Source organism: Babylonia areolata, chromosome 5 (genome assembly GCF_041734735.1).
Source record: "Babylonia areolata isolate BAREFJ2019XMU chromosome 5, ASM4173473v1, whole genome shotgun sequence".
In the NCBI taxonomy this organism is placed as follows: Eukaryota; Metazoa; Mollusca; class Gastropoda; order Neogastropoda; family Buccinidae; genus Babylonia; species Babylonia areolata.
Window position 1 is genome coordinate 48,561,249 of NC_134880.1, and position 12,033 is coordinate 48,573,281.

At 45.0% G+C, this 12,033-nt stretch overlaps 1 protein-coding gene across 1 annotated transcript in view; it reads left to right on the plus strand.

The window, feature by feature from the left end:
* The window catches only part of LOC143282301 (uncharacterized), a 55,011-nt gene that overhangs the window by 31,840 nt on the left and 11,138 nt on the right, over window positions 1–12,033 (plus strand). The window contains exons 15-25 of the mRNA XM_076587902.1: window positions 2,150–2,343; window positions 2,720–2,893; window positions 2,935–3,113; window positions 3,282–3,526; window positions 3,709–4,100; window positions 4,368–4,573; window positions 4,748–5,141; window positions 5,436–5,575; window positions 6,067–6,299; window positions 8,301–8,491; window positions 11,734–11,837. Coding sequence (XP_076444017.1) covers window positions 2,150–2,343; window positions 2,720–2,893; window positions 2,935–3,113; window positions 3,282–3,526; window positions 3,709–4,100; window positions 4,368–4,573; window positions 4,748–5,141; window positions 5,436–5,575; window positions 6,067–6,299; window positions 8,301–8,491; window positions 11,734–11,837 — 2,452 coding nt within the window. The remainder of the gene's footprint in view (window positions 1–2,149; window positions 2,344–2,719; window positions 2,894–2,934; window positions 3,114–3,281; window positions 3,527–3,708; window positions 4,101–4,367; window positions 4,574–4,747; window positions 5,142–5,435; window positions 5,576–6,066; window positions 6,300–8,300; window positions 8,492–11,733; window positions 11,838–12,033) is intronic.

Sequence of the window (12,033 nt, forward strand, 5' to 3'; positions counted from 1 at the left end):
TATGTCTCTCTCCGTCTTTCCGTCACTTTGTGTCTGCCTCTCTTTCTCAGTCTGTATGCGTGTCTGTGTGTCTGTCTCTCTCTGTTTCTCTTTCTCTCACTTCCTCTCTCTCTCACTTACCTCTTTCGTCATCTCTCTGTACATGGAGACTGGACTAATGAAAATATTTACAAAAAATTCAATATTTGTTCAATTATTCTTTGACCCCTATTGGCGCATGGAGGATTTCAGAAAACAACATAACTAAGAACACGACTGGAGATATCTTAACGCTTTTATCACGTAAGGTAAAATGATATTTGAAATTCCTTCTTCTTCATGAAAGTATCCTATGTAACATTGCAGGTCTAAAGAGAAGCCGTTTACTTCCAGAAAATAATTTACAAACAGAAAATACAGACCTTGGACAAACATATTTCAGACAAAATATTCTACGAGTATGAGAAACAATATGGACACTCCACAACAAAACGAGATTCATCACGTATTCTCTTGGAACTCCATTTACCCACCCTGTTTCAATTGGTAAACAGTAATTACTACATTTAAATTTGATTAACGACATGATAATTGTTGTGGGTGATTGACCAGTATATTTTTCTTTCCAAATTCCGTTTTATAGTGCTATAAAACACATATTCTGTACTTCTTATAGTGATTCCATCCATAACTTTTCAAAATTATCCTTCAAAGCAGTAATGACATTGTGACATCAGTACTCTTTGTTTTAAAATGTCTGTGATTCCCAAAGACAATCCAATTCCATTTCAACTAAAATTTGGTGTACATTACAAATCCATTCTGATCTATAAACTCCTTCGGTGAACAAATAATATAGTATGCTATACATTTTGAAGATGATTTCTCTGATTCACCAAATATGAGAGACGTCCAAAATCTAATTTGTCTTGATTGAATTAGGACTGAAAGTGGGCATATTCTAATTTCACTGTATATCAAGTACATAACAGCAAAAGTCGTCGCCTATAGATCAGTAACGACGTAATGAAAGTTATTCTTTAAAAGATAATCTCTAAGGCATTGAGATACAATTGAAACAGAACGGGAGAAAGATTTCTTCCTTGTCTAATACCCATGCAACAACAAAAGCAATCAGATTTCTGTCTATTGATAAAAACACATTCTTTAAGTGTATCATACAAGCTAGCAATTCTCGAGAAACTTGACCCCGTACACCTTGTTATAGGAGTTGAACACATAGGTCGTGTCTCTAAACGGAACCGAAAGCCTTTTTTGAAATCAGTAAGTACTCAGAACAGTTTTCGTTTAGTTGTACTATAGATGTCATCTAAAGCCTTCAACACAAAAGTATAATCCAAAGTAGAATGATGTCTAAAACCTGCCTGGTTTTCGAAAGTATGTTATTGAAATAATACTTGTGAACAATTTTCCAAAGCAAAGTTACTCCTTTCTACTTATTACAGTCTAATTGATCTTCCTCTCCTTTATACAATGGTGAAATTGGACCCACCCCAACGAAAAATCCACCATGGACTGTATTGAAAACTAACAATGAACAGCAAAATCAGTTCCTGCGGCTTCGCCTCCCATTAGAGGGTTCACGGCATGCATAACCTCCTCTCCGCAATGGAGCAAATTTGTGAACACACACATACACACACACACACACACACACACACACACACACACACATATATATATATATATATAATATATATATATATATATATATATATATATATATACCGCTTGCTACAGTTGTTTCTTCTTTTTGGATAATAGACTTTTAATTAATGCCAGGTTCCAATATGAGGATTGTCAAAGCCGGGGGCGGTAGCGGGGATAAGTTCCCACCACCTATAAAGTGCATGCGTCTCAAATAGCCTCTAACAACCAATCCCAACTCCTAAGCATGACGGAACTGCTTTAACTGCCAGGAGAAGGGGCGAAAGGCGGGTCTCTTGTGCCTCAAAACCAGATGTTTCGGGCAGATAGAGCTCGTCAGCCTTGGAAGATAGTTTATCTAGGGGAAGAAAAACCCTGACTACAAACCTCCGCTGCCTTGCGGCATACCAGGTCAGGGAAAGGCTTCTGGAGTAAACCCTGAGGAAAATTCGGAGTTGGAGCCCCTAAGGCGGTCGACGTTGCATTGACATTCTTCTGGCAGCTCATGCAGCCAAGCTGGTGCTGAATGTATCCCTCTGCCTTCCTTCGGCCCACATCGGTGAGGGCGAGAGGGCGATTCTGACGACTGGGCAGCCCAGGATCTCCATAAACTTCGCCCAGGCTCACGCCCTGGAGAGGTCACTTCAGTGCCGCTGTCCCCAGCGACAGGAACAACACGGGAGGCAGCAGTTACGAGTTATAAGCTAGGACCGATTGGTGTAGGTCCAGGAGCTACGGGCTGCCTTCGACAGTGGGAGGGACCATCGTAGTCCCACTGGCCAGCTTCCGCCCGATCCAAGCTGGGCAATCCCCAGCCAATAAGGTGCTGACCCGCCACAGTCTGCCTGCTTCAATGGGTGTTTGGAGCTTGGGAAAAGGAGAAGCAGACTGAAACCCTGCACCAGGCAAAAACAGAAACAAAAAATTACCCATCTTGGGTCTTGCAAGCTGGAATGTCAGGACAATGTGTTCTGGCCTTTCAAATGACTAACAACAAGTCGATGATTCCAGGAAAACAGTCATCATCGACCATGAGCTTACAAGGCTCAAAGTCGACATTGCCGCACTACAGGAAACAAGACTTCCCTCAGGCGCCAGCCTCAGGAAACCGAACTACACGTTCTTCTGGCAGGGCAAGGAACTTGAAGAGCCAAGACTGAGGAACTTTCTACTGTCCTCTTTGGAACCGCCATACAGTGGCACAGCCCGCATCCTCACCCTCCGCATGTCAACCTCCTCAGGCCCAGTGAACCTTCTAAGTGTCTATGCTAACACACTTCTGCGGAGACCAAGGACCAGTTCTATGAGGAGCTTGATACTACCATCCGAGCCATCCCTGTCACAGAACAGCTGTACCTTCTTGGCGACTTCAATGCCCGAGTGGGTTCTGACCACGACTCCTGGCCCAGCTTCATTGGCGACTTCAGTACTGGCAAACTGAATGAGAACGGGCAGAGGCTCCAAGAGTTTTGCTCCTACCACAACCTCTGCATAACAAACACGTTCTTCTCTACCAAGCCACACCACCGAACTTCCTGGCGACACCCCAGATCTCGCCACTGACACCAGTTGGACCTCATCATAACTCGAAGGACCTCGCTGAACTGCATACTCATCACACGTAATTTTCACAGTGCTGACTGCGACACCGACCACTCTTTGGTTGGCTGCAAAGTGCGACTTCAACCAAAACGGATCCACCACTCAAAGAAGAAAAGTCGGCCTCGCATCAACACTGCCAGAACAGCAATCCCAGACCTGTGCGACTGCTTCGCCAACTCCATCGAGGATGCCCTCAAAGACTGCCCTGCCGGCTGTGCTGAAAAGAGATGGAACCACATCCGTGACGCCATCTACAACACCGCCACGGAAACCTTCGGCAAAAGAGAGAGGCAAAATCCAGACTGGTTCTGGAACCAGCAATAGAGACCAAAAGCGTGGCGCTCATCAACCACAAAGGAGAGCCTTCTAAGAAGACACGCCGCACTCAGGAAGGCCAGAAACGACACTAAAAGGATCGCCATACGCTGCGCCAACGACTACCGGCTGAACCTCTGTCAGACTGCGGCAACATCCATGACATGTACGACGGCATGAAAAAAGCCTTTGGCTCATGCGTAAACAAGATCGTACCACTGAAATCAGCTTTCGGCACCATTGTAACAGACCGGAGCAAGCAGGTAGAGAGACGAGCGGAAAACTACCAGGAGCTTTATTCAAGAGAAAACATTGTCGCAGACGCAGCAATGGATAGCACCGCCAAATTCTCTGTCATGGAAGAACTCGACATCCCGCCCTCTGGAGAGGAACTCAGCAAGGCCATCGACTCCCTCGCCCGTGGCAAAGCTCCAGGAAAAGATGGCATCCCACCTGAAGTCATCAAGGCTGGAAAAAGGACCGTGCTACTCCACCACCTGCACCAGCTGTTACTGCAGTGCTGGGAAGAAGGGACTGTGCCCTAGGAGATGCGTGACGCCAACATCATCACTCTTTACAAGAGTAGCCCTGAGCAGACTGCAGTCACTTCCTGAACGTGTATACCCCGAGGCGAGGCACAGTGCAGATTCAGAGCTGGAAGATCAACAATCGACATGGTCTTCTCCTTGCGACATCTGCAGGAGAAATGCCGGGAGTAGAGACGGCCACTATGCGTCATATTTATCGACCTGACTAAGACCTTCGACCTGATCAGCAGAAAAGGCCTCTTCACACTGCTACAGAAGATTGGATGTCCACCCAAGCTCCGGAGGATGATCACGTCTTTTCATGAAGACATGAAGGGCACCGTTCAGCACGATGGATCTTCCTCTGACCCATTACCAATCAAGAGCGGGGTGAAGCAAGGCTGTGTGCTGGCCCTAACACTCTTCGGCGTCTTCTTCTCACTGCTGCTGTCCTATGCCTTCAGTCAGTCGGAAGACGGAGTGTATCCCCACACCTGAAGCGATGGCAGTCTCTTCAACCTGGTCCGCCTTCGCGCTAAAACCAAAGTGCGACAGGTTCTCATACGCGAGATGCTTTTCGCAGACGATGCAGCTCTGACAACTCACTCTGGGGAGGCACTCTAGCGACTCATCAACCGCTTCGCCCATGTATGCAGAGAGTTTGGCTTGACTATCAGCCTAAAGAAGACTAACGTCATGGGCCAGGACGTGAGCAGCACCCCAAGCATCTCAACTGGTGACTTCACACTCGAGGTCGTCGAGGACTTCACATGCCTCAGCTCCATTAATTCCAGTGGCCTCTCCCTGGACGCCGAACTCAACAAGTGGATTGGCAAAGCAGCTACAGTCATGTCCCGCCTAGCAAAGAGAATTTGGGACAATCCCATGCTGACCATCAACACCAAGATGCAGATGTACCAAGCCTGTGTGCTCAGCACTCTGCGCTGCAGCAGCGAGACATGGACTCTCTACTCTCGCCAAGAACGCAGACTCAACACCTTTCACCTGCGCAACCTCAGGAGAATTCTTGGCATCACGTGGCAAGACCGCGTACCAAACAAGAAAGTCCTTGACCAGGCAGGCATCTCCAGCATGTTTGCACTCCTGACCCGACGCCGTCTGCGGTGGCTCGGCCATGTTAGACGAATGGATGGCGGGTGAATCCCCAAGGACATCCTTTATGGCGAGCTCGCCACTGGTTCCAGACCTGCAGGAAGACCTGTCCTACGCTACAGGGACGTCTGCAAACAAGATATGAGGGCAGGCGTCATGGAACCAGCAGGTTGGGAGGTGGTGGCCGAAAACCGCAACAGCTGGAGAAGGACCGTGACGGCATGTGTCCAGAAAAGCGAGGAGAAGAAAGAACAGCACTGTGAAGAGGGAAGAAAGCGCAGGCGGCAGAGGGCAGAATCTGTACCCTTTGAGCCAGGCGCGACTTTCACGTGCGACAACTGCAACAAAGCCTGCCAATCCAGAATCGGACTGTACAGCCACAGCAGGCGCTGCAACTCAACAACTTGACTGAACCAGGCGCAGAGTTCCATTGTCTCCCGAGCCAGACGGACGCCAACAACGAAATTAATGCCAGTAATTCTGGTTACTTAGTGGATCACAGTGAAGGATACAGTTTACCTGGCCCAGTCTTCTGTTGAAGAAAGCTGACACACAACACATATTCATGGACACAAAGCGAAACTCGAATAGTGTGTTTGTGAGTGGATTTCCAATTGCGCAATTATATTCCTGCCTTGACGGTGACCCCGATGCCTCGACCTGGTAAATGTGTGTCATCGTTTTCGCTGTCAGCAGGCTCGACTGCATTGTCGCAGCTGGCATATAAGCAAGATCTCCACAGAAGAAGGTTACTTTTTTCAGTTTATTACACTCATCAGCGGGGAGGCTTTGTAAATGGTGTCCTGTATTTTCAGCGTCAGAAAAGTCACTACTGAACACTAGCGAAGTAACTAACCAGCAGTGAGTTGTTTATCATCATTATTATTATCATTATTGTTATCATTTCTATCATCATCATCATCATCATCACTATCAGTGCCAGTAAGATGGACAGCGACAAAGGAATCAGCCAAGGTCTGGACGCAGTGCTGATAACGCTGGGTTGGCCAGGACGGTTCCAGATCATTCAACTCTTTCAGCTGTTTTTATACCTCTTCCCAGCATCAATGAACATATTGGCCATCGTGTTCATAGGTAATTCTGTGTCTTTTTGTCATTTTTTTAATTTATTTGTGTGTTTATGTTGCTGCGTCTGTAGACTGTGTGTTTCTTTAGATTGTTGTTGTCGCCGTCGTCGTTGTGGTGGTTGTCGTTGTTGTTGCTGTCCTCCTTCTCTCTCTATCTCCCTCTCTCCCGCGCTCCCTTTTCTTCTTCTTCCAGTGTGTGGTGTTCATTCATCCCCCCACGCCCCCCCCCCCCCCCTCCACACACCCCCCTTTCCTGTTCTTTTGTTGTTTTGTTCCTGTTCTTGTTCTTCTTCCTTTCCTCCAAGAACAACAGCAGCAGCAACAACAACAACAACTACTGCTGCAAATAATACTGCTCCTCCTCCTCTTCCTGCTTTTTCTTCTTCTTCGTCTAACTGCCTTTCTACAACTAATACCTTTTCTTCTTCAAATTCCGAATGGCAGCACGCACAGAAAAAGAAGTCATGGCAACCTAAGTGTAGTCTTCAGGCAAAATTCTGTAGACAAAATCAACTCAGATAGGTACAGATACACACACACACACACACACACACACACACACACACACACACACACACACACATGCATTGAAGGTCTGACTAAGTGCTTTGGATCCGACTGCTTGTGCCATCCCCATGTGAAATTGAATTGAAACTTCCCCATTTTCTTCAGCATACCTATACTGCTCTAGATTCTGTCAATCTACGTGCTTTGTCTGTTTGAATGCTTGTGAGTTCTCTCTTTCTCTCTCCATTTAATGACTGATTCATGCACAACCACATCTCTCAGCACCCTCCTTCCTGTCTAGTATTCGTATTCATGTTTTTTTGTTTGTTTTTTAAAGAAAACATAACCACATATCATTAGGCACTGTGTTATGATTTGCATGTGTTTTTTTACTGTTTCTTCTGTGCACACACGCACCTGCACACACACACACACACACACACACACACACACACACACACACACACACACACACACACTGATTGTGAAAAGACGCTGAAGAACGAACACACACACACACACACACACACACACACACACACACACACACACACACACACACACACACACACACACACACACACACACAACTTTTACTTTTGTTTTGTTTTGTATTTATGTCTCTATGTCTGCCTCTGTCCTTGTCTCTCCGTCTCCCTGTCTCTATGTCTCTGAAATAAATGGTTATATGGTTTTTGGAAGTAATAGTTAGAAATGTATTTGAGTATTTAGGAATGGTCTTCACGATCACATATATGCTGGCAAAATTTAGAAACAGAAATATAGGTTTAAAAGCTACCAAAAAGTAGTTCGAACCGGAAAATTTTGTGTATGGTGTGTGTGGATGGTGTGAGAAAAGATAAAGATAATTCTCTTTTTTTTTCCTATTGTAAAGATTACGAACAGATTTGGGGTAAATCTCAACTTTTCCATGTGGCTACTGAAAGAAGGAAAACTGCATGTAGTCTGTTGTCGTCTAACAATGATGAAATTAAGTTTTTAGCTGGAGCAATATGCTGCAGAGGCTATTGATATCAGGAAAAGAAAAACCGTCGGTCTGAATGCGTGATTGTCAATATTTCTATGAATAGTCTGTTGCATCTATTTGCACTTGATGGTCTCATTGAATAGGAACAGTTTTGCTTGTTTGTTATCAAAGAGGTTGAGGTTGATATTGAAAAAAGGTGCAGTTGATGATGGTGTACACGCACGATTAATTTAACTCCGTTTTTTAATTGCTTTATTGACAATATTTGTTTTATTGTTTATGCATTTTCCTCCGCCCAAAACATATGACGATCTAACTGAGAAGTGTATCCCCTTGATGTAAGGGCTGTCCTTTCAATAAAAGTGTCTGAAGCGTCTCCCTCTCTATTTCTTTCTTCCTTTCTTTTCAGCAGTCTAGAATCACATTCGTATTATAAATTGATGTTTGTTTCTTTTTCATTGACACAGGTATTTTTGAATGTCCACTTCTTCTGTTGTTTTCCGTTTTTCCAAGGAAAAATTAATGAATACAGGTGTAAAGAAGTCACTAACGATACGTCACACATGATTCCTCCTGACGTGACGAATGTGACGTATGGAACCTGCAGTGTGACGTGGGTGAACGTCACAGGGGAGAAAACGGAAACGCCATGTCCCAAAGGTCTGGAATTCGCTGAACCTCCTGACCATTCTGTGATGTCCGAGGTTAGTGAAATCACGAGCTGGTTCCATGTGAATTTTTTCTGTAATGCATTAGAACATAGTAGACTATGGTACAGTAGACTACAGCACAATACACTTCAGTGCAGTACTGTCCAGTGCAATACAATGCAACGCAGTGCAATGCAACGCAGTGCAATGTGGCATCGTCGTACGATGTGGACATTTAGCATTTTGAAGAATCTGTTAAAATAAAAAAAAACCCAAAAAATTCGGCTGTTCTTAACTGGCCTGTTACATGTGCACCTAGTAGCTAGTAGCGCAGATGCCTAGTAGCTAGTAGCTCAGATGCTTCGGCTCTGAAGTTCAGCTAGCTGCAGCCCAACTCCTCAACCAGAGAGACAGTTTGCCAGACCACAGTGTCTCCTCATAGACTGCCGAGCTGTCCTCCAAAGCCTCCAGACCGGAGTAAGGGATAGAATCTTGCCGGACATCCGGTCAGAGATGCAAGCAATAAGTGCCAGAACCACACCGGTCCTGCAGTAGATATGTAACAGGGTGAAACTGTAATCTTTGCCCAGCTGAGACACAGAGAGAGAGAGAGAGAGAGAGAGAGAGAGAGTGTGTGTGTGTGTGTCCACGTGTGCGTGCATGTTATGTCCCTGTTAGCAGTTAGAAAGATTCATGCTTTAGGGTGATTATTTCACCTGCAAAATATTTTTCATGTGGAATGGATGTACTGCTTCTTGATATCATTTCATAAAGTGAGTTTTCATGCCTTTCCTTAGATAACATAGTGGCTGTAATTTCATCAGTTCTCAGTCAGCTAGAAAAAGGGTAAAGGCAACGGCATCGTTTGTGGGCCCTCTCTCAGCTTGACAGGGGTATTTATTTTCATTCGTATACGTACAGTCTCTTGCCCATTAACCCCTCACTTTCCCTTTCCCTTCCCCATTGTTACGTATGCGAGGGGCGTGGAATGAAATAATCTGACTTCATGTGTGTAATGTCAGCGTGCGTTATGTTCGTGTTTTCTCTCTCACAAACTACACATACTCTTCCAGTTACAAGTACAAAATTGAGTCTACTTCAAGGTTGGTAGTGTTTGCCAACTCTAATTTCTTTTTCACAAACAAAACAAAACACAGATAATTGTCCACATGCTAATGTTCAGTCCTCATCAAATCTTAATATATTTCTGTAGGTTAACTATATATTTCTGTAAGTTAACTATCAACAGTTTATAATCATACATTCCACAACAAGATTCATCTATCAAACACCATCGCACCTCCAACCAAATCTGAGTCTCAGGAATAACCTTTTCTTATCTTGTGCAGTGTTTTTTCCAAGTTCACATTCACCACACACAACACACACACACACACACACACACACACACACACACACACACACACACACACAAACAAAAAAACCACCAAAAACAACATATACATATATCTTCATAAAAACAACAACAACTAAAGTATGTCTTATCATTCAACACAGAGAACTTAATGTCCTCTGCTTACAAATTTAGCAGGTAAGTATAATGTGTGTTTTTTTCATACAACATAGACAACTTACTGTCCTCTGCTTACAAATTTAGCAGGTAAATATAATGTTTTTTTTTTTAAAATTTCATTGTCTTCGAGGTTTTTTTGTTGATTTTTTTTCTCACTACCCTCTTCATGAAGAATGAAAGTGGAAGACTCGTACATCAGCGTTCCTCTCGTCAGTGGCCCAACCGCCAACATTAAGCTCAGCCCAAGGCTCTCCACTACAAAAACATGTAGCAGGTATATGACTGAATCGGTTACGGAACAGGGTGTTCACCTCACAAAGCTGACCGACTGACCTTCAGAAAAAAAAAAAAATCAATTGACAAAACCTCTCACTCCCAAAAGAGCTCCCAAAAGGGGACTGAACTCTTGATTAAAAAAAAAAAAAATCCTCTCTACTCGGAGTACTCCCCAAATTCAGAGCAAATCTAAAACGCCTTCGTCACAGTCATGTTCCAACACGTTCCCCATCTGTAATAAAATACTTTGAAAAGAGCCTGAAAACTGGACTGATGTGGTGAGATGACCCTATCCAACCGGCTACAGATATCCTCTCACTGTGCCATTGCAGGAAATAAAGAGGCAGACAAGCTGTCCAAAGCAGGAAGTAGGCTCATCCAATCTGCCCATCCCCTTATCTTTGGGGAGGCTAAGACCATTCTGCGTAGCCACTTTAGGAATAGCTGGCGTGAACGGCTACATTTGGGACCAGAGGAGGACAGCATCCATCAACTGGGTTGAGCTCAGCAAGTCATTATTTTCAGACTGTGCAACGGCCACTGCCAGATCCTCTCCCATTTTTTGTATTTGTTTGTATTTCTTTTTATCACAACAGATTTCTCTGTGTGAAATTCGGGCTGCTCTCCCCAGGGAGAGCGCGTCGCTACACTGCAGCGCCACCCATTTTTTTTTTTTCCTGTGTGTAGCTTTATTTGTTTTTCCAATCGAAGTGGATTTTTCTACAGAATTTTGCCAGGAACAACCCTTTTGTTGCCGTGGGTTCTTTTACGTGCGCTAAATGCATGCTGCACACGGGACCTCGGTTTATCGTCTCATCCGAATGACTAGCGTCCAGACGACCACTCAAGGTCTAGTTGAGGGGGAGAAAATATCGGCGGCTGAACCGTGATTCGAACCAGCGCACTCAGATTCTCTCGCTTCCAAGGCGGACGCGTTACCTCTAGGCCATCACTCCACTGAATGACGAAGTCCGCAGTCCGTCGGAGTTCTGCCGCCGTTCCCCACAACTTTCCCCGGAGTGCTCTACAAACTGAAAATTTCCAACACAGACCAATGTCTGTGTGACATCGCTCTTCAAACTCCAGCCCATGTCCTGTAAGACTGCCCTCTACACAAAGAGCTGAGGCGTCAGATCTGGCCCAGTCCCGCAGCACTCCAGGGAAAGTTGTGAGGAACGGCGGCAGAACTCCGGGGGACTGCGGACTTCGGTCATTCACTCCGGACTGACTATCAGAGCATGACCTGGGAACGCTGAAGAAAATACATGTGCACCACATTCTGTGTGGTCCTTGTTTAAACGTCGAAAACATACCGCATACATTGACTGGACTGAAAGGTTATAAGAATATATATCTTATCTTGGATGAGAAGTATGTCAAAATTAGCATCACTGAACGGCCATAGGAAAAGGCATCATATGAGTTTACAAAGCTAAATAAATTGATGTATCTATTGTCCCCTGTCCCCTGACCATTTCTCTTCCAGTGGGGCCTGGTATGCGAGAAGGAGGCACTGACAGACGTGTCCCAAACACTGATGATGGTGGGGATGATGGTGGGGGCCGTGGTGATCACGTCCCTGGCAGACAGGTCAGTGGGGGGGAGTGGGGGTGGGGGGGGGGGGGGGGGAGCGGGGACGTGGAAATGTCGTGTTTAGCCACATGGTGTACCACAGGTTCCATATATCATACATCAGGCCTGTGTACAAATAAAATCAGAGCAGACTCCTATTCACTGTTCGAAATGAATTAGAAATTCGCTATTCAAAAAGACAGAAATTTATATA